This window comes from Ochotona curzoniae, unplaced genomic scaffold (genome assembly GCF_017591425.1).
Source record: "Ochotona curzoniae isolate NIBS_2020 unplaced genomic scaffold, NIBS_Ocur_1.0 contig_43, whole genome shotgun sequence".
In the NCBI taxonomy this organism is placed as follows: Eukaryota; Metazoa; Chordata; class Mammalia; order Lagomorpha; family Ochotonidae; genus Ochotona; species Ochotona curzoniae.
Window position 1 is genome coordinate 29,675,029 of NW_024466218.1, and position 23,693 is coordinate 29,698,721.

Genomic DNA, 23,693 nt, shown 5'->3' on the forward strand with positions numbered 1-23,693 from the left:
AGAAGGCAAAATTCCTAGCGCATGTGAACGATTTCCCACTTTGAAGGTTACAATAAAAATCATTTCTGATTTCTCAGTAAAAAGAAAATTTAGTGAAGCAAACAGCAATGCATTTTCAAAGCAGTGTGACCCACTGAGGTTTTAGGGTGTGTGAATGGGGACTACCGCGCACAGCGCGGAGGCATTCTGAGGCGTGCTCAGCTCAGGCAGGATCCAAGGCTCCACAGTGCAGCAAAGTGCAAGTTTTGGTCATGGTGTGATCCTTCTCCGGCACACTGCGCACATGCTAAACTGCCTTAGTTTGAAAACCAATACATCTATTTAACTTTGTTTAAATGGGTACTTCTCAAATGTATTTGAACTTTTTAAAAAAATGACATTTTCAAAACTGGTGCAATGGCTCAGTGGCTAAGTCCTCACCTTGCTGGGATCTCATATGGGAGCTGGTTTGTGTTTCAGCTGCTCCACTTCCATTCCACCTTCCTGCTTGTGGCCTGGGAAAGCAGTCAAGGACGGCCCAAAGCCTTGGGACCCTGCACCCATGAGGGAGACCTGGAAGAAGCTCCTGGCTTCAGATTGCTTCAGCTCTCGCCGTTACGGCCTCTTGGGGAGTGAATCAGCAAATGGAGATCTTTCTTTCTTTCTCTCATTTTCCCTATAAACATTCCTTTCCAATATAAATAAATAAATCTTTAAAAAAATATGAAAGGCTATTCTCTCTCTGGCTTTCAAATAAAAAATAAAAATTAAAAAAAAACCCTAGGAACACATTTTGCTTGAATATTTTCAAATATGTATAAAAGCATACAACTCAGAAAGACTTCAGCTATCTTACAAACTACACAATAGAAAGGATAACACACAATAGAAAAGCCCCCAGCTGAGGGTCTGCTTAAGCTGTGCAAGGAGAGCCTGAGCTGGCACGCACACTGTGCCTCCAGGCAAACCCCTGCACACTTGACAAGACAATGCTAGAGCAAGAAAGCCTTGGCAAAGCCAAATAAGAAAGATAAAACCCTGAGCAGCTTTTATGACACTGGAACAATACATTCTTTAATTCCTTTATGAAAATATGGGGGTAAACGAAAGCAAAACTTGGTATGTGTCAATAAGGTCAGTATCCTATGATGGGTAAAAAAAAAAACTAACAAAAAGTCCTCAAGGGAGTAAGAAACTTCATGGATTTCCTCTCTGACCTGCCGCTGTTTTCTTAAGCTGTCCCCCTGGACCGCATGTTACAGATCAGGCATGAGTCTGTAATTAACATTAATACTTTTTTCAGACTATAATGTTTTCATGGTTGTTCAATGAAGCATTGTTACAAATAAACTACTACCCCATTATAAATAAAATTTCTAAAAGTACATTTTTCTGAACTGAGTTTTGAAAATTCTATTCTGTATGTTTACTCACTTCACAATTTGAAAAAAAAAACCTAACCATTTTTAGAGGGTTTCCTAATCAATGATGTGAATTAGTAATGCCATAACTTAATTCAAAATCAATTGTTTTTAATCATGAGACACATAGCAACAAAGTTTAGGACCAGCCAAAAGCTACTGGTACACTGCAAGCAAATTTTAAGATCTATACTGAAATGCTATGGTCACTTTAGGGAAAATCCAAATAAAAATTGCTTTCAAAATACTCTGTCCATTAATATTTGTTTATGAGTGGAAATGTAAATTTAATTAAATAAACTTTCTTGAGCTAGAATCTCATAGTCAGAAAAAACGGCAACTTGAACATGAATTTTTATGCTCCTGTTAGAAAGTTAACCTTGATTTGAAGAACTCTGATGAAACAATGCATGAAGACAGCTATGGGGTGACAGACTTGTGGCTATAATGAAACACCATTTCCTTTTCATTGTTTCCTATGGACAAATAACAAAATGGCATTTGCTCCTTTCCTGTTGCCAGAATTTCCATGAGTATCCAGACATGGAAAAAAAGTGAATGTCAACTTGGCATCTGAGTAAGGAAATCCTAGAGACAGTGCTAAGAAATACTATTATATTATTATATTGTTGTGCTAAGAAGCACCATTACATAAACTGAAGGAAAACAACAAACACCTGCAAATATTGTTTCCTATTGAAAGGCTAGAATATTTGAAATTACACACTCTGCTTCTTTTTCCAGTGATATTGTTGAGCAGTCAGAAGTACTAGGAGTGCTGAGAGCGGATACACATTTATGGTGCCACCTGGTGATTTCCGGATGCCAGCAGCACTGCCCGCACAGGTGCACGCTCTCCTCGGGGTGTGGAGAAAGCAGTGCAGGGGCACAGAGTGCTGCAGGTGCCCTCAGACATCACTGACAAGAGCTGCTGGCTAAAGGAAAGAAGGACAAGTGGAGAATGCTCTGCTTTCCCACAGACACAGTCACCATTCCACGCCTGCAAAACCTAAAAGAAAAAGGAAGTTCCTTCACACAGATAACTCACAAATTCAGAATCCCAGAATCTTCTCTTTACAGGCATAAAGTATACTCAACAGCAGTCTCTATCCCCTAATTGAATTCTTGATGGGACGGCAACTTAAAAAGAGAATGAGAAACAGGGTCCCTTGGTCGTTGAATGATGGCTTCAGCGACGTTATACGAGGTGGCTTTTGGGTTTGCCGCACACATGGAGTTTCTTTGTCGTGAGCACCTGTGCCAGGCCATTGAGAAACACCAGAAAGATGGTCATGCACATGACGATCACGTAGTGGCTGATGCTGTTGGAGACCACACAGGCCATGGGCAGAAAGAACAAACACGACAAAATCGTAAGATTCCTCTAGATTATGTTTTAAAATGAACATACAAAATACATGGAGGTACAGAGCTAATACTTTAGAAATAAATACCAAATATATGAAATAAAACCCCACAATTTATTATTAATATATGCACATCCTACAAAAACATTCATAGAAATTAATGCGCCCTGATTATACATTAGTATTTCATCTTTACTAACACAAACTTACCACCAGGCTAAAAGAGCGAATCATTGGATGGAAGATCTTCCTCTCTGTCTCTCCTCCTCTCTGTATATCTGACTTTCCAATACATAAATAACTCTTTTTAAAAAAAGGCGATGGCAGATACCTGCATCAGTTGTAACTTTTTATAAAAATGTGATTGGCATCAGCACTGTCTGTCTTAGTACCAGGAACTGCATTTCAAAAGCTTGCAGGAAAACAAAAACAATCTCCCCCTCCACCTCTTGGATGTTCTGCATTCCATCCACTGGCTCCTCAAGATATCCCGAGGTTACGCATCTCCACATTCTAATGGATGCCTCTTTAGCTCTAAAGTAAGGTAGAAGTAGCTTAAAAATTTTTCTTGATTCATATGTTTTGTTCTCCCAATATATCAAATTCATCAGCAAATTCTACCAACTTGTCTTTCAAAATATTTCTTAAACCCAGCAACCCTAGTCCAAACTGCCGTCATCTCTAGCTTGGATATGGCACTAGCCTATTCATCCTGCCGCTCCTCTTCATCCCTACATTACATTTGCTACACCATGGCTGCACAATTACAAAACTATAAAGCAAATCCACTCACTGCCCTGCTCAACAGTCTAATTCTTCACCTTACTTGGAATAAATTCCCAATTCTTGACAGTCATGCATCTTTAAGTTCCTACGTGACACAGATTGTCCACTATCTGAACTTTTCTGCAGCTTCGTATATTTACTCAAGTGGAGAAATGGTTATTATAGAAAGACAGCTTTAGAAAAATGAAACAAAAATTTTGAATATGTTTGCACATAAGCCAGGGCATCAACATTTGGAGAAGCGGTTATCTTTGAAACATTGAATTATGGATTTTTTTTCTTAACACTCTCAGCGAAGTGCATCTGCTGATGACGTTTATACAGTGTGCGAGATCTCTGAGGCTGAGTGCCTAGCTACTGCAGAAATCCTCAACATTAGCTCTGAGCCCTCACAGGAAAGTTCAAAACCTTCCAAGTTCCTCAAGCCAATCAGCTGAACACGAGGGTCCTAAATGTGCTGTTATCAGATGTGTCCTCTCTAACCTAACGGGCCACATTCGGAGTCAGAGGAGTGAGTGCTGGAGTGCGGACAACCTGACCCACGGCCTGGAGAATCAGGCCCAGGGCAGCGCCATCCACCCTAGGGTCCACTGGGAAAGCCGGTGAGGACACGGAGCCAGGGAGAGGGACGGGAGTCAGCAGCACTGCGAAATTTTTTAAAAATTATTTTCACTTTACACATTCAGGAGGAAGCGTGTGATAATCTGACACATGCATTCAATGTACGATTAAGTCAGTTAGCATTTCTATCTCATTAAACATTTAAAAAATGATTACACTTCATGTTTACGGGATAAATGTGATATTTGTACATTTTTATGAGATAAAATGTGGTACTTCAAATGAACTTTATATAGTGTATATAGTGTGTACTAATCAAATCACAAAATGTAATTTATTCATACAATAGAATGCTATTCAGCAATGAAAACACTGAATAAGATATGGACAAATGCCCAAATGTATTCCACAAAATAGACGGAGTTGGATGTACAAGACTACACACTGCACAATTCCATTTGTATGAAATATCACAAATATGCAAATTATAGAAACAGACAGCAGATGAATGGCTGTTTGGGGCTGGGCAAGGGAAGGGAATATTCTGTAAACAGCAATGAGGACAGTATTTGGATGAAGAAATTATGGTAGCAACAGTTGCATAATTCCACAAATTCATCAAAAATTATTAAAATAATTTTAAACATTTAAAACCTTAAAAATGGGTGAGTTTTATGATATGTAAAGTATACTCCAATTAAGTTATACAAAAAAAGGAAAGGATGCATGCTAGCAGATTACTGTTACAGTTTAAAATCACTTTGAGATCAAAATACTAAAACTGACAATCTCTATTTTTTTAAATATTTATTTGCTTTAAAAATTTTTCTTGGAAAGCCAGATCTACAGAGAGAAGGAAATATAAAGAGAAAGATCCTGTCTCCACTGTTCACTCCCCAAGTGGCTGCAATGGGCTGGAGCGGAGCCAATCTGAAGCCAGGAGCCAGGAGCTTCTGGGTCTCGCACATTGGTATGTGATCCCAAGGCTTTGGGTTGTCCTCATCTGCCCTCTAAGACCACAGGCAGGGAGCTGGATGGGAAGTGGAGTCGCTGGGATTAGAACCAGTGCTCATATGGTATGCACATGCAAGGTGAGGACTTAAAAGCACTAAGCTGCTGTGCTAGGCTCCTGACTTAATCTCTTAAAACTTTTTTTTGTTAAGGTACTTCCCAAATAACTTATCTCCTTACAACATCAAGAAATTACAGATTGTTGACTCATCCATGCTAACATAGCGGGAAGGAAACAGTTGGGAAACTCACCATCTTCATAAAGCATTTGACTTGTGTGGTTTTTGTTTTTTGTTTTTTTCCCAACAGTAAAGTCTTGGTGATATCTAGGTGTAGCAGAATACAAGGAACAAAAAAGTTCAACTTCAAATGCATTCAGTTGTTCTCACTCCTCCCCCAAGACTTTTGTGATGGCAGAGAAGGATCAGCTATGTATGGCGAGGACCACAGAGAACTGCCTGGCCGGCCTTTTGTATTTACACAATGTGTGCTGAGAGGCCCATCGTGTTTCTCTTCAATCCATGGTGGCGGTAAATGAAACGGCCTGGCTGAGCAGGAGGGATCTGAATAAGCTTTGTATTCATCGTGAAAGAGAACACTTGCATGGCAGTTATTAATTGCACTTAGGGTATGCAAAAACTACTAAACAGAATCCCGAGTTTTTATTTTATCTAAAGAGCAGTGATAAATAATTTAGTTGCCATTTGTATCTTAATCAGGTGAAACAACAGTACATGTGGGACATGATTAAAGTCCGAATGAACACCTCCAGCAAATCAAGCTCAATCAAACGGATGATCCTGACTCTCTTCACCTCACTACAAACACGTTTAGGACATAAACTTAAATATTTGTTTTTACAGTTATTAAAATCACCTCAAAGATCTGGGTTTTTTCCCCCTAGTTTAAAAAATGCCCTCTCTGAATACATATAAAAGAGAATACTCTGCAAAGCTTATGACCTAGCAGTGACAGTATAAAGATCAGAAGAAAAAATTCTAAATCAGTCTCTGCTGAACACAAGTCTGTGGTCCGACCAGGCTGTATTCACTCGGCTGAACAGTGGATGCCCCAGCTTCTCCAGAGGCCAGCTTTCGCTGGCCACGTGGCCTCTGTCTCCTGTGGCAGAGGCTCGGTTTAACTTTCGTAAAATCTACTCTGGAGATGCATTCTGAATGCAGAGTCCCATACCCTTCAGCAGACAGACTGCTTCATGTCCTAGTAATACAATCTTCCTCAATGAAGAAACTAGTGTTTACTTATTGACTTAACATGAACAGCTTGACATTTTCTTAAAAGTATTCTGAAAACCCACTGCAGTCATCGTGGCCACACCAAAAATATCACAGATGCAGGTCAAGTTACAGTCAGGGGGCTAGTCAGCTCTCGCTCCTCCTTCTCAGATTCTGGAACAGATTCTTGCTATTTCACTATTTGCAAATCGACACAACAGGACATGGGACAGGCATTTAGCAGTGGTGAAGATACTGCTTGGAATGCGTGGAGCCCCTACAGGAGTGCCCGGGTTCGAGCACTGCGTCTCCTTCTGATACAGCTTTTCTCATAAGTATGTGCACCTGGGAGGCAGGAGGGACGGTCCAAGTCCTTGGGTGTGCGCCACCTGTGGGAGAAACCTGGACTGATTTTGGGGCTCTTGACATGGGCCTGGCTCAATTCCAGCTGCTGCAGGTACATGAGGAGAGAAATCTCCTGTGTGTCTGCCCTCTGAATAAAAAAAATTTTTTTTTAATTATAAAAGCAAGATACAGAGGAAAAAGGGTAACATTTCATGTCTGTGAATATTCACAGACATGAAATGCTGGCTTATTAAAGGTATTGCTGATTCAAAGAAGCTTAGAAATAAGACTGGTTGTGCAGGGAAACTGCCGCAAAGCCACAATTCAAATAATCCTGGTTTCGTTAGGGAAACTGCCAGCAAGCCTAATGATAGCAGTAACATGACACTAACATCTCAGCTTTCCAAACATCATTTCACATACACAAATACCAAATACTCAAATCTTAAAAGCAACACTCTCACAGAGAGCAGAAAAAAGCACGGTAACAGAGTTTTGAAATGCAAATTCCATTATAGGATGCTGCATTTTGAATTGTGAAGTGTGTTTCCCCACCATTACCTAAGCCCTTTCCTGGCAACTCATGAGATGCTTATGAAGACACATGAGCCTCTCCCTCCCAACACACCTTGCCCCTCGGCTCACTGCTGTCGTGGAGGACACAGAGAGAAGAATCTAGGCTTACACCTTACTAACATGGGCAGAAACAATGAGGATCTCACATTGCAGCATTTAGAAAGTGAAATTTCTCCAACCCAGATTTAATTTTTATCTCTTCAAAGAATTTGGCTCCTCACTTAGATGCCAGTAGATATAAACTGTAGACTTGTATTCAATGTTTTTCAAGTTCAGTCTCTCCAGAGGCTATTTTCTAGAAATGTCTTTATCGAAACTTCCTGGTTTCTGAAATCTTATCACTTGTATACACTTGGTTTTTTTTTTTTATCTCTGCAGCTTTGCTCTTGTCCATTCTACGTATTAATATGCTCTGTCAAAATCTCTGAGTCCTCTCTTTGAAATTATTTTCAATCAAGGTTCTGAACTCACACAATGTTTTCTTAGTCACTGGAGGCTGAAGGAAGTAGCTTCCTTTCCGTGTTCATACAGATGGAACCACCTGCTCCTTGAACCAGTGATTGGGATGCTTTTCAAATTGCCCAACTTCCCTGGAAGCACGGGCCAGGTGTTAGAAACACACAGCTCCTGTCCAGGTCGCACAGCAGCGCCCTCCACCCATGCCACACTAGCCTGAAGAAGCAGGCATCCATTTCAGCAAGCAACATCACCAAGTCTTGAGGCAGCGATCTCATTCACCTGCGGGTGCTTGACAATGCCTGGGAGTGCTTCATCATTGATGGCTGCTCCAGAGCTATTTTTTTTTTCCCCTGAGGAAACTATTTCTAAATTTAGTGTATATATAGTAATGATAATAATAAAAAAAACACCAATCCAGCTCTCCCTTGTTATTGTGAAATCATACTTCTTGGGAATTAATTCTTACTCAGTCTAACAGAAAACATCACTGTCATGAAAATTAACAAAATAACTTAAGTGCAACTCCTAATACACTGTATGCAATAAATGGTATTTTTTTTTTTTTTAGTAATTATGACTGGTTTCAAACAACATGAAAGACTGAACTCCTTTCTTTTTTTTTTAATTTATTTTATGTGATACAGTTTTATAGGCACTGGGGATTCCCCACACCCCTCCCCCCTATGGTGGATTCCTCCACCTTGCTGCATAACCTCAGCTCAAGTTCAGTTGAGATTCTTTCATTGCAAGCATATACCTAGCATAAAGTCCAGCATCTTATTGTCCAGATAAGAAGACTGAACTCCTTTCAAGCAAAGGGGTGCATGACGGGTAGAAAACAAAAGCCTAGGCCCAGCACAATAGCCTCAGTCACTAAACTCCTTGCCTTGCATTGCCAAGACCCCATATGGGAGACGGTTTGTGTCCCAGCTGCTCTGCTTCCCATCCAGCTCCCTGCTTGTGGTCTTAGAAAGCAGTGGGGGATGGCCCAAAGCCTTGGGGCCATGTATGCACAGGGGAGACCCCAGAAGAAGCTCCTGGTTTTGGATCAGCTGCAGCCACTTGGGGAGTGAACCAGTGGACAAAAGAGCTTTCTCTCTGTCTCTTTTTCTCTCTTTAAACCTGCCTTTCCAATAAAAATAAAATAAATATGTTTTAAGGGCCCGGGGCGATGGCGCAGTGGTTAAGGTCCTCGCCTTGCACGCCCGGGATCCCATATGGGCGCCGGTTCTAATCCCGGTGGCCCCTGCTTCCCATCCAGCTCCCTGCCTGTGGCCTGGGAAAGCAGTTGAGGACAGCCCAATGCTTTGGGACCCTGCACCCGTGTGGGAGACCCGGAAGAGGCTCCTGGATCCTGGCTTCGGATCGGCATAGCATCGGCTGTTGCGGTCACTTGGGGAGTGAATCATCGGACGGAAGATCTTCTTTTCTGTCTCTCCTCTCTGTATATCCGCCTTTCCAATAAAAATAAAATAAATCTTAAAAAAAATAAATATTTTAAAAAATATTTATTTATTTTTATGGCAAAATCAGATATACAGAGAGGAGGAGAGACAGAAAGGAAGATCCTCCATCTGATGATTTACTCCCCAAGCAACCGCAATGGCCAGAGCCAGGAACCTCCTCCAGATCTCCCATGCAGGTGCAGGAACCCAAGGCTTTGTGCCATCCTCAACTGCTTTCCCACAAGCCACAAGCAGGGAGCTGGGTGGGAAGTGGAGTTGCTGGGATTAGAACCAGCACCCATATGAGATCCTGGAGCATTCAATGCAAGGACTTTAGCGGCTAGGCCACGGCGCCAGGCCCAAATAAATATTTTTTAAAAAGCCAAAAGTGTTTCCTTTTTCCATATTCTCACTTCCTTTTTTCCTTCTTCATTCCCCCCTACATCTCCCTTCCTTCTCTTTGCCACTTCCCTCCCTGTTTTTATCAACATTTCCCTTCTTTCTTCCTCTGTCCATCCATCCGTCCATCCGTGCATCCGTCCATCCATCAATGAAGTGGTACATAATTCAAGACGTAGAGGGAAGAAAGAGAAGTTGCTCTGAAGAGAAGTTGACAAGATCATTTTGGTCATTAAGCTTTAGGAGACAGAAGTTTGGAAGTTGGGGTTCCAAAGGTTAAAACAAAAATCGACTGGACTGTTGGGCCAAAATGTAATGAAGGTAAGTCAAGAGGAACCAGCAGCTAAGGAAAATTCCTATTTCAGGACTTGCTAAACATGTCTGGTCCTACCACTGCTCCTGAATTCATCGTTGGCCTTCTAGCAAATACTTCAACAGGCTTTCTTTGGCTGCAGCTCTCAACTCAGTTTAGCAGCACAGTCGTCCTATGACATAAGCCAATGTGAGACTCACTGTTTCCACCCTCTGGTGTAAATGTGAAAGTGCCCCCGCTGCCATCTGGCAGTGTGCACGGGAAACGCGCAGTGTCTGTCAGCAATCAGAGCGTCATGGCAGCCTCCCTCCTGCAGGCGTTTCCACCTCACTCTGCCTTTCACCACTCCCCCCTGGCAGGACATCTAACAAAGGCTTTTGGAAAAGCAACATATTTCCGGCCTAAGATGCTCTCATTCTTGGCTCACTCCCTCCAATCAGTATTTATTTCTCTTTTGAAGGCCAAAGTTATATAATTCAAAACTTTGTAGTGAGTATCCCATGCAACAGGCACAGACATATGATTAGACACAAAGGCCTTTTGTAGAGGGTTGATTTGATTATGTAACAAAGAAGCAGAGGCGGAGAGGCTGTGGGACCCCATTCTCAGCCAGGTTAGTCACAACCTCCTTGGGACCCATGACAACACAGGTTTCTCCCATTACAGAAGTCTCATGTGAATGCTCACAGGCTATCACTCATAGTAAACCAAAAGGTATGAAACTAAGAGCAAACCAAGTATTTATACCTAGATGAACGCACAAGCAAAAGATGGCCAACATACACAATGGAATTTTATTTAGTCCTTAAAATTGTGATACACATTACAACTCAATGAATCTTAAGGACATGATGATAAGTGAAATGAACCACCATAAAAAGAAAAACATTGTGTGATCTCAGATACATTAGGTATCAAAAGTAATCAAATTTGTAGGAATAGAACATAATGGTGGCTGGCAGCGGCCGGGGGAAGGGAAGTAGAGTTACTCTTTAAAGGTTCAGAGGTCAGCTATGCTAAACGGAAACAGTTCTAGAATGGTAGTGCTAATTGCACAACTATGTAAATATACTCAATGTCACAGAAGTAAGCAATTCAAAATGGTTACAATGGTAAATTTTGCTACATACATTTCAACACAAGTAAAATTAAAAGTTTTCGATACAAACATACTATATTTTAACAACATACTTTTCAAATGAAATTCCGACCTATGTCTAAAATGAAAATAAAGTTATGGAGAGAGTTAGCAGATATCTGGTTAATAAAAGAAACACTATGAAGGATAGGGCTACAGAACAACAATGATAGCTAACATTATATGAAGTATATTAGAAGCAAGATATTACTCTAGACGATTTGCATGGATTAATGCATTCAAAATGATCACAAGGGAAGGTAGACAGAGAGGTTAAACCAGAGAGCAAAAGTCTCACAACTAAAAATGCCAGAGCTGCGACTTGAACCCAGACACTGTGGTATAGAGTTCTCACTCTGACCTTCTCTCTGGACACTTTGGGATGCCAGGGATGCTGAGAAGAAAAACACACCACAGCTTCTCCTAACCTTTCAAACATAATGAGAAAAAAGCAAACCAGAGATCTTAAGTGTTTTTCCTGAACCAAGCACAAACGGTATCTAAGAGATGTGGCAGAGGCCAGCTCTGAGGCGCTCAACGGTCTATCAGAAAGGTAGATCTGCATAAAACAACACGGCCTAAGACGCAGGGGGTGAATGTGCCTGACACACAACGTCTCATGCCAACCCACAGGCTTCTTGGCAACAGGAAGCTCTGAATAAGCCGTGACCAAATGAGAGAAAGTCCATCTACAAAAATATATTCTATCTCAGAAAGTATTATGGAAAAAAAAAGAGTGGAAGGATCAACTTAGCTTTCTTCTTTCCAGAGAGAAGAAAAGATTATTTCATGGACACTAAAATCACAAAGAAGAAGACACTGACTTTGTTGATGTTATACTTTATGTCATATTAAACTATTTCCATATTAAAGATTCCAAGAAGTCTTCTACCCCCATGTTTATGGCAACTCACTTGCCACTGCTAAGACATGGATTCAACCAAGACATTTACCAACTGATGACTAAATGTAGACATTATGGCATACATACACAATGAAACACTACTCATGCGAAAAATAATGAAATTTGTATTTTACAACAAAATGGATACAACTGGAGACCATTATTCTTATTGAAACAAGCCAGTTCCAAAAGACAAATATCACATTTTCTCTGATTTGTGGAAACTAACAGAGTACAAAAAACGTAATGTATATGAGCAATGCTATCAGATTTGATTACTATTTACAGCCCTCGTCTACACTTCTGAAGAACAGAGGCTTTCTTACTTAGTACTTGTTGAATTCTTTACTTACTGGTGGGTTAAGCTTGTGACTCTGAAGAGAACTGGAGGCATGACATTGTAAAAATTAAAAGAAAACTAAGAAAAGAAGGAGGGAAAGTGGAAAAAGTATCTTTATGCTTTCATGAAATCTGTTCCCTTTTTACAAATAAAAACTTTGAAAATATATTCTAATAATTCAATGACTCTCTGAACCTATTCATAAAAAAATTCACGCTACAACTGATTTTTATTTTTCTAAACAGAGATTGAGAAGTTAAGAGAACACACCGGATTCCAACAGCTTCTCCTACAACTGTGCATGCCTTTAGTTCTCTCCAGACTTAAGATCTGCTCTTCCCCCCACGGCACCCCAACAACACACTTTCTGATGTGCAAATGCCCCAGACTGGAGAGAGATGTCTTGCTTCAGATGTTTCAAATAATTGCTACATACCATGCTGACCTCTAAGTCATATCTGTAACTTTTATACTAAGCATCAACTTTCACCTTTTGTTCACTGCTGTCTTAAGAACTTCTCCATGAATATATACACACCTTGTTCCAATATCAAGCCAGCTGCCATAATCCTTGACCAAGAAGAAAAAATGCTGTAAAATACAATGAAATACAGTTCTATTAAAAACAAAAGGCCATGTCTAAAAACAAAGTTATTTTAGGATTGTACATTTCAAATTTCTGACTCTTTAGAACCTTGATGTGACTGGAATCAACAATATGCCCTTTACGTTTAATTCAAACTTTTGTTTGAATTAAAATGAGAAGTCTAAAAGCCAGTAACAGAATGATCAGTCAATCAATGAACACAAAAGTGACATTTGTGAATAGCAAAAAAGATGTCAGTAAAAAGAAGCCATGCAAATTATTTATCAACAAGTATTTACTGCTTGCCTACTATATAACAATCATTGTATTGGGTTCTAGACATAAACTACCCAGAACAAGTTGTATAACCTAAGCAAATGAGTTTATCTAAAGATATCAGGTCTGTAAGAGAGAGAGAGAGAGAGAGATGCACATAAGGAAAGACAAAGAGAAATGTTGTCACTGGAAAATACAGCAATTGGAGCCCAGAGAAAGGAGTACATAGCTTGATTAAGAAAATAACAGGCCTCCCACTGGAAGATGAAATCTACATGGCAAATAGGAGCTGGTGAAAGAGGAGGTTGGGGTACTAGAAGTGTTTTTCTGGCAGAGACAATAGCCAATAAGCATTCAAGGTCAAGACTGAGCTTCATAAGTTCAAACTGAATCAAGTGTAAATAAAACAGGCAGGGAGAAGTGACATACGACATTGGTCAAGTAAGCAGAAGTTACATGACAAATAGCTTTGCAAATTAAATTAAACAACATGATTTCTAGGATAAAATTATCAGAGAATTTCAATTCTTTCCTGCTAACTATCAATCTTGTTTACTTTTCACTTAGTAAGCCAAACTAAAAGCTGATTTGTTCCAACATGATCTGCGGTCAATTCTGAAATACATATAATGCCCAGTTTAACACAGCACACAAATGCCCTCTCCAAATCAAGAGACCAGGAATCTGATTTGAGAAGTCACCAACCAGGATCTGCAATCACTTTGGTCATGGACTAGTACACCAAAACCGTGAGGAATTAACCTTACCCAGAAAGAGATCTGGCTTTAGCTACTGGGAGGTAAGAGTAGTTTACCTTCTAGTAATTGCCAGGCCTTTAGACATCCAGACCTGAGAAAACAGCTTTGCCTGAAGTGCTGGGCACTAGAACAACCTAACAATGTGATCCATAAGAATCAGGACTCAAGGTCGGTCATGTGGTCTATATGAGATCAAGTACCAATCAACACAGCAGAGCTCAGGTAAACCCAGCCATCAGTACTTTGTACTGTCACACATCCACGCTGGGAGAAGACCAGCAAGCCCTGACGCCCCGGGAGCAGGTAACACCAGACCTGCATCTGGCTCCCTCCTGGACTCTGCCCCACGCTCCTCTGCTCTGGGCTGCTGCTAACCTGCACCACTCCGCCGCAACAAGTCATGACTGAGCAGCAATCTGTGAGTTCTGCCCTGGGAATCCTTCCAGTAAATGATCAAACCAGAGGGAATTTGCAGACATAAAATTACTCTTCTTCTTGTTAATGATACTCGAGGCCTACGTAATTCACAACTAATTTACTGTAGCTATCATTTTGACAATAACTTGTGGGTTGAAAAGCTGTGCTGCCTTCTTCCTTACTCTCTGCCCTGCCCTCCCAAACCTTTCTTTTCTGAGATAAGGGTTAATAAAAGTAGACATTTTAAGTAGGAAAATTATATAGCATTTAAACATAAATTAGCTTTTTCTGTTAATTTTCTATAGAAAGCAAATCTCTGATATAAAGAGCATGGAAAACCAGGTACAAAATGACATATTGAGTGTATCAGGGAATAAGACTTCTGATCCCTTTAGAAAAGCTTAGTACAAAATATAATTTATATGTATAAACTATGCCAGCACTTAGAATTCAGCATCTAAAGATTTTATACAGAGAAATACAATCACATCTTTCTTGGTTAAAGCAATCCAGTATTTTGTTTTCTGATCTTATTTATGCTGAACATCCAATAATGCCTTACCAAAGCCATAATGTCTGATATGATGAGAACAATGAGAAAAAGGCTAGGGGGAAAAAGAAAGAGAAAAAAATTACATACAGTACAATAGGTATGCTTTTAAGTACATTAAAATCAAAATGAAAATAATAAAATAATATTTTGTGAGTACTTCTGAAAATATTCTCAACAGAGTTCTTTTCATATCATCATGGGTAATTATCTTACAGTGATAGACTAGATTTCAGAAATGCTAGCAAACACACCAAGTTTTATCTAGTATGATGAAAGGGCCACGAGCCATACTTCTTCAACTTTTCAAGGAAATTGCAGACTCATGTGTAACTGCCAGAAATGACACAGAGGGCTCCTGTGTAACCTGCATCTGGCTCTCCTCATGGCACTCACTGCCTTGCTGGATGACAGCACAGCATCACAACCAGGACACTGGCTCATACCCCGAGACGCGCAACGTCCTCGTCATCACAGGGATTCCTCATGAAGCCCTTTTCATGGTCACACTGGTTTCTCCTCCCTCTCTCCTTGCCTAATCCTTCACAACTGCTACTCGGTCCTCCATTTGTAAAATGTTATAATTTCAAATGGAATCACCTGGTGCAACCTTTGAATTTTTTCGTACTTGTGGTGGTTAATTCAATAGAAATCCCTCAAGAGTCAAGCCGAGTGTTGTGTGTATCAACAGCTGATTTTCATTACTGGACAGTCCTTTGGCAGATGGAAATACAAGGGTTTGCTTAACCATTCAAGCACTGAGGGACATCACATCTGCTTCTGCGTTATGGTTACCACGGAGAAAGCTGCTAAAAAAGCATCCTGCATGGTTTTCTTTGCAAATCGAAGTTCTCATATCTTTAGGAAAAATACACAAGAGTATAAGAAACAGTAAAATTCTGTGTCATGCTACACTCCCATCAGTAACAACTGAGATCAATTTCTTTACATCCGCATTAGCATTTTTTAGTGATATCAGTGCTTTTTATTTAAATGATTCTGCTAAGTGTGTAATACCTTACTGAGGTCATAATGGGTATTTCCTGGATGGCTAATGATGCTGAACATATTTTCATGGACTTATTTATCATGTCTATACACTTTTTAGGCACTTTGCTCAAGTCCTAACTAAACTGTTTTTATTATGGAATTTCTTCATACATTCTAGGCAGTGTCAATTGCAAAGTACCTGATTTGTATATATTTCCTCCAAGGATTATTATTATCTTTTCATTTCCTAAGTAAGATCATTTAGAGTATAAAAGTAGTTAATTTTGAAGCAGCCCAGTTTACCAAGGTTGCTTTTTATGAGTAAGTTTTATTATCAAGTCTCTTTCCATATCCCAAACTCTAAGATTTTATTTTATTTTTCCCCTTACAGGGTAAACATATGATTCACTTTTAGTTAATGTTAAAAATGGCCTGCCTGGGGCCCAGCACAATGGCGCAGTGGTTAGGGCCGGCCCTCGCCTTGCACGCCCAGGATCCCATATGGGCACTGGTTCTAATTCCGGCGGTTCTGCTTCCCATCCAGCTCCCTGCCTGTGGCCTGGGAAAGCAGATGAGGATGGCCCAAGGCCTTGGGACCCTGCACCCATGTGGGAGACCTGGAGAAGCTCCTGGCTTCGAATTGGCTCAGTCAGCTCTAGCCGTTGCGCTCACTTGGGGAGTGAATCATCGGATGGAAGATCTTCTTTTCTGTCTCTCCTCTCTATATCCGCCTTTCCAATAAAAATAAAATAAGTCTTAAAAAAAAAAAACAGCCTGCCTATGGAACTGTATCATAAAATAATTTTAAAAATGTAAAAAAAAAAAGGAAAAGGAAAAAAGAGTCTGAGGCTTTACTGAAGCTTATGATTTGCTTTAGGAAACATTGTTTTCCTAAATATAAGTTTAAAATTTAGAAATATAGCTCAGTATTTTATCCCTAAAGTTACATACTGTAAGTCAGACTTATCATACCCTTCTGAGATATATTACCATTCAGAGTAATCTGCTGTAACACACAATAAAATACATTATTCTGATGAAGAATTTGTAGACAATGTAGTAGTCATCTAAAACAACCTCTTCCTAAAATGTAAATTCCCCAGAAAGCAATCCTGATGAAGACATTGTCCTGCACTACTTTTGGCGCTCCAGGAACGGGCAGGTGTTTTGCACAGTGGCTGTGCCCACATCCCCACTGCAGTGTTTACTTCCTCCCGTTCTGATCCAGCTTCCTGCTAATGTGCACCTGACGAAGCAGCAGATGACAGCTCCAGGTTTGGTACCTGCCACCCAAGCTGAGACACCCAGAGGGAGGTCTGCATTCCTGGCTGGCATGGCCCTGCCCTGGCCGCTGTGGGCCTTTGTGGAGTGAACAAATGGATGGAAGATCCCTGTCTCTTGTACTTTCCAAAGAAAACGAGAATAACTTTAAAAATTCCACGGTTTGGACTCAGTTCTTGCAAAACCACAAGAAAAAAACTATAGAACAAATTTGCAACAAACATTTAAATATCTTTTTCTAAAGTTTCATATATTTAAACTGTTCTTTGTTTTTCTAAAGCAGATTATTTTGTTGCATGAAACACATGCTGTTCTATTACATTCTTGGAGTAAGACACATCTGACTAAGTCACTTCTTGCCTTCTTGGCCACTGTTCTCTTATTTATAGACTGAGCATAATACTTCCTGCACTTCATAGTAACAATGGAAAAATTAAGTCAGACAAAAATCTAGTATGGTGTCTACCTTACTGCATATAAGGAAAACATTGTTCTCATTCTCATTCCTTGAAACCACTAGATTAAATTAAAAACACAAATTGCTTTAATGGCTTTCATAGGGTGTGTTACCTGTGGTTGCCAAAACCATTAATCACGAATTGTGTGGCTTAAACAGTAGAAATTTCCACACAGTTCTAAAGACAGTAAGTCTAAATCAATCTGTCAGTTGGATTGATTTTATTCTGAGGTCCCTTCCCTTGGCTTGTAAATGGTTATTGTTCACCCTGCATTTCCTCTTTTTTACAGAGAAGTCAGGTTGGATGAGTCTGCCCATTTAACCTCATTGTATCTAATAACTTCTTTTTAGGCCCTGATTCCAAATACAGTTCTAGGCTGAGGTGCTGAGGGATATGATTTCAGCATAACAATTTTTTTTAAAGATTTATTTATTGATATTGAAAGGGAGAGACAGAGAAAGATCTTCCAACTGCTGGTTCACTCACAAATGGTTACAACACCAGGGCTCGTCCAGGCCAAAGCAGGAGCCTAGAACTCCATCTGGGGTGTCCATGTGGGTGGCTGGTGTCCAAGCATTTGGGACATCTTCCACTGCTGTCCAAGGCACATTAGCAGGGAGCTGCACTGAGAGCAGAGCAACTACGATATGACACTTCATAGGTGGTGGTTTAATCAGCTACACCACAACACTGGCCATTCAACGTAAGAATTTTGAGATAACCTGATGTGAAACGGAAAAGTAAGAAAGTTTTATCACATAATGAGTTACATAATTTAGCCAGAAATTTGAGGGTTGGAAGAGTTCTGGACAAGAGCTTAGTTGGGTAAGAGGTTAGTCGGGTAAGAAAACTTGATCACAGACTAACATCACTAAATTAACTCTTAATCAGCAACAAGGTAAAAGCTTGTCCAGAACAGCCCTACATATATTTGAACTATTCAATGGAAACAGAAGCAAAAAAGAAATAAGGTACCCAGGGTCATACTGCAAGTAAATTTGAGGGTAGACTTAATACACAGCAAGTCTGGCCCCAGAGCCTTTGCTCCTGGCCATCACACAGACTCTCAAATTTTCACGAAAAGGCTTAAATACAATGCACTATTCAAAATTTAGGTACACACTGGATGGTAAAATCATTCCCTTGCTCTGGAAACAATACTTTTATTAAAAGTAGGGTAATTTTATGGTACGTTTCAATCTGTAGAATGCCTTGAATGTACTAGGTCCTAAGAATCTAATTAATATACTTTGATTAAAGAAATATGTAAAGTGAGTATTTTTTTAAGTGAAAATTCATATCAGTTACCCTCCCCACCAAGCTGACTGCGCATCAGCAACAGATTCCTAACATCTCCCTGTTTTCATTCTCATCCCTGCAGCAGACGAAGAGCTTTGCACTGTGGATTCTGGCGACAACTGGATACAGTCTCCAGTCTCAACTATTGCCTAATGGTCTCTATATGATCTGCTCCAATTTTTTCCCTACAGTTCCTAGGCTAGCACACTCTGTGTAAGGCCGGTCTCCCCCCTCTGCAACACACCAAGCGTGTTTTCACCTTACACCCTTTGTACTTACACTCTTAAGTAACACTTAATCCTCATGTCATGGGTCATTTGTTTTGTTTATTCAGTTCTCTGCTTAAATGTCTCCTCCTCAGAGACAGCACCCAATTCTTCCTTCCTGATATTTAACAGTCTCTGAAAATTTATTGTTATCACAAACATTTTATTTGTTATTTGTTTCACCTAGTAGACGGTAAGTTCTATTCACCAATGTGTCATTCCTTGCTATAACAGTGTCACAGCATGAAGTGCTAAACGAATGGTGAAACAGTCAATATAAAATAAAATTGAAAATCACTAATATTACACATCACACAATTTACTTCAGAAAAAAGGCTTCCTTTGGTTTTACGGAACTAAAAAATTTAGACTAGAAACAATTAGACTTAGTAGAAACAATACAGAATAGCAATGGAGAAAGCTGAAACCACCCAGATTAAAATCTGTAATTGACAACATAATGATGAAAACAGCAAATTTCTTTACAAAAACAAAATTTGTAATATATAACCTAAGTGAGTTAAATCTGGTAGAGATAATCACAAAAGAAAAAAAAAATCCACTCTGGCAGGAACTAAAATCTCAGAGATTATAAGCTAGACAGAAAACAGATATATCAGGGCTGACAATGTGGCACAGCAAATTAAGACACTGCCTACAGTGTCAGGGTCCAATATGGGTATTGGTTCAAGTCCTGCTTGTTCCACTACACAACCCCTTTCCCTGCTAATGTGCCTAGAAAAGTAGAGGAGGATGGTCCAAGTGTTTGGGTCTGTGTGCTCACCTGAGAAGAAGCCCCTGACTCTTTGCTTCAGCTTGGCCCAAACCCAGCCATTGTGACCATTTGGGGAGTAAACCAGTGAATTCTTTCTCTCTCTCTCTCACTATATATAAAAATATATATATTTATATACATGTAAAATTATATATAATGTAGTATATACTTTTAATAACATATACTTCTATATAATATATATTATAGAAAAGAATATATAAGCACATATATACATAAATTATATATTGAACATTTTATTAATATGTCATGTTATATATTATATAACTATATATTTTATATATACAAATCTGCTTTTCAAATAAAATAAATCTTAAAATAGAAATAGAAAAGTGAGCCAAAATTTATTTGCAAGCATTAAATAAAAAAATGACCTCAATAAAAGCAATTTTAACAAATTAAAGCTAAGAATACATAAGTAGTTTAGTTGAACTTCATTTAAAAAAAAGATTAAGCAGGCCTAATAGACTTTCCAATAAAAAATACTCTCCTAATAAAAATTATTTGGTATTGTCATAATTTTAGATCAAATCTGGACTCCTAAAAATTAGAACATAATGTTCTGGAGATCAGAAAATCCACCTTAAAAAAATCAACATGATATTTACTTAATTTTTTTTAAAGATTTATTTTTATTATTTTTTTTTATTGGAAAGGCGGATATACAGAGAGGAGAGACAGAGAGGAAGATCTTCTGTCCAATGATTCACTTCCCCAAGTGAGCACAACGGCCGGTGCTATGCCGATCCGAAGCCAGGAGCCTCTTCTGGGTCTCCCACGCGGGTGCAGGGTCCCAAAGCTTTGGGCCGTACTCGACTGCTTTCCCGGGCCACAGGCAGGAAGCTGGAAGGGAAGCAGGGCTGCCGGGATAGAACCGGCGCCCATATGGAATCCTGGGCGTGCAAGGTGAGGACCTTAACCACTTGCGCCACAGCCGGCCCCAATTTACTTAATTTAATATAGGGCACAAGAAAGCTAGTTTTTTGGTCACTAGATCACATTATTCACAATGGTCTCAAATATTTTACAATCACTGCCGCGTAGTCATGGCTGGTAAAGAGTTGAATATTTAAGCAAATATGAGGCAGGGTCTTCAAAGAGTTCATGGAAATTTTATATTAAAAAAAACCTTAGATGCATTTAAAACAATTTTGAACAAAAATAAACTCATACTAACCAGTGACACGTGTGAAAAGGATCTAGTCTGAAATGCTAAGTAGTTAACACGTCAATCTGGAAACACCCCATTTAGAGCATATTGCTATGAATTCTGCCAATATTGAAGCAAAATCAAATTTGTGGTAATGTAAAGGGAAAACCATTGACTGGGACAATGTTCTAAGGAACCCAGTAGTTTACAAATGGATAGCTTTTCTATGAAGGGAGGAGACAATGTTGAAAATGAACATACAGAGGCAGACATATTCTGCTTATACTGCAAAATATTCTGCTTATGCCTTGATTAAGGAGGACTAGCTAGTAACAGCAGAAACAATAGAACAATAGAAACAGGTGTCAATTGGTTCAGTTTACAAATTTCTGAAAAACTAAAGTAGAGCAAACTTTCTGATCCATGGGTGCTAAAACTCTTGTACCCTTTCAGCTGCAGAAGACAACAGAGAAAGGCTGGGATCTCATTAGGGCAGCGGTTCTTGTCCCTGCTTTTCCACTTTCCTTCCAGCTCCCTGTTATAGTCTAGGAAAGCAGTGGAGGATGGCCCAAAGCTTTGAGATCCTGCACCTGTATGGGAGACCTGGAGGAAGCTCCTGACTCCCAGCTTCAAATTGGCTCAGCTCTGGCTGTTGCAGATGGCAGATCTTTCTTTCTGACTCTCCTCTCTGTAAATCTGATATGACTTACCAATAAAAATGAATAAGGGAATAAATAAATTTTAAAAGGCAGCATAGCTTTCAATGAAAAGTTTCACCAGTGGGATTGAGATCCTGAAGCACTCCTTGGAAGGACTGTTAACAGGATCTTAAGCTTAGATTTCTCATTAAGGTCCAGAAGGCAAAACATGCTGAAAACAACGGTTATTAAGAGTGTCTGGTGAAAAGGAAAGTAGACAAATTGAGAGCAGAGATCATAGTAACAGTTTTTTGGATGCTCAAGGCATGGTGCTTACTGATTTTCTGGAGGATAAAAGAATGATAACCCCTGCTTATTAGGAAAGCATTTGGTGAAGGCTAACCAAAGCCTAAAAAACAAGAGGGCCTCTGGGTAAGCTTCAGCAGGAAGTCCTTCACCCTAACCAAGCTTCTGCTCAGCACTTACATCAAACACACTTTCCTTCTGAGCTTGATGGGAAATCGCCAGGCACTCACCTTACACTCCTGACTCATCTTGAGCAGAAAGAGCACCCACTTTCTTTAGTTAATAGTGCAGAAGAGACTGCAACGACATGCCTACATTCCCAGAACTCTTGGCTTTGTAACGATAACCTAAATGTCTGCCATCATCACTTACAAAAGCCTGAAACACGGTGAAGCTAATGTTGGTTGAGAAATACAGTTTACATATTTTACTTTTAATTCCATTTTTCATGAACACTTTTGGATTTTCTGTTGCACAACTAAAGAGGTGCAGTTTTCAGACATCATTATTTGGCTATTGAATATTCCACTGTTTAAAATTCATTTTGTTGGGCCCGGCGCGGTGGCGCAAGTGGTTAAAAGGTCCTCCCCTTGCACGCCCGGGATCCCATGTGGGTACCGGTTCTGGTCCCGGCGGCCCCGCTTCCCTTCCAGCTCCCTGCCTGTGGCCTGGGAAGGCAGTCGAGGACGGCCCAAAGCTTTGGGACCCTGCACCCGCGTGGGAGACCCGGAGGAGGCTCCTGGCTTCAGATCGGCATGGTATTGACCCGTTGCGCTCACTTGGGGAGTGAATCATCGGACGGAAGATCTTCCTCTCTGTCTCTCCTCTCTGTATATCCGCCTTTCCAATGAAAAAATAATAAAAATAAATAAAAAAAAAATAAAATAAAATTCATTTTGTTTTCATTTGAAAGGTAGAAAGCGAGGAAGAGATCTCCACTCACTGATTTATTCTCCAAGTGCACATAATAGCTGGGCCAGGCTAAACCCATGAATCCAAAATTCCACCTGAGTCTCGCACATGGCGGGAAGGATCCTGTCTCCTGGGTTGTCCATTAGCAGAAATGCTACATTGGGAAGCAGAGTGACACTCGGCAATGCGATAGTGATGTCATGAGGAGCTACTGACATTACTGTGCTAAACACCTGTCCCAGTGCTGACTGTAAATCACTGAGAGAAAGTCTTACAATTTTCTTTTCTGAGCTGCCTTTGAATGCTCTTTTATGCTCCACTGCATCCTGAAGGTGCTAAAGGTCCCCAGGCTCTGTGTCACACTTACGATGGACTGATTCCAAGTGAGACACTTTCAGCAGGTTGTTTCAAACTCCATGCCAATCCCCAACTTCCCACTGTCAAGCCAACTTCTAGTTTAGAAAGAATGCGTGCCAGGCAGAGTTCTGGCCTTTGAGACATATTCAGAAATCTGCTAGAAGACACAGCTGGAGAAGACACTGGCTCTGTGACATAAAGTGAGCTTTGGCTGAGAATCAGGCTCTCTCTATGAATAATTCAGCCTCCTTCCTGTCTGGATGGCATATGAGCTCACAGCAGTAGGATGATAAAAGTAACACTCCAGGAAGGGGGATGTGGAAAGGCGTCACAGCAATGCCACTGATGGCATCACAGCAGCTCTGGGCTGCCAACCTGGA

The 23,693-nt window shown here is 40.1% G+C and overlaps 1 protein-coding gene across 1 annotated transcript in view; it reads right to left on the reverse strand.

Moving 5' to 3' along the window:
• Positions 1–2,308: 2,308 nt before the first annotated feature.
• Positions 2,309–23,693, reverse strand: part of PIGN (phosphatidylinositol glycan anchor biosynthesis class N) — a 93,861-nt gene continuing 72,476 nt past the window's right edge. Inside the window, exons 27-29 of the mRNA XM_040985074.1 lie at positions 14,876–14,918; positions 12,815–12,867; positions 2,309–2,722 (exon numbers count right to left, since the gene is read on the reverse strand). Of these exons, the coding sequence (XP_040841008.1) occupies positions 2,599–2,722; positions 12,815–12,867; positions 14,876–14,918 (220 nt within the window). The 3' untranslated portion in view covers positions 2,309–2,598. The remainder of the gene's footprint in view (positions 2,723–12,814; positions 12,868–14,875; positions 14,919–23,693) is intronic.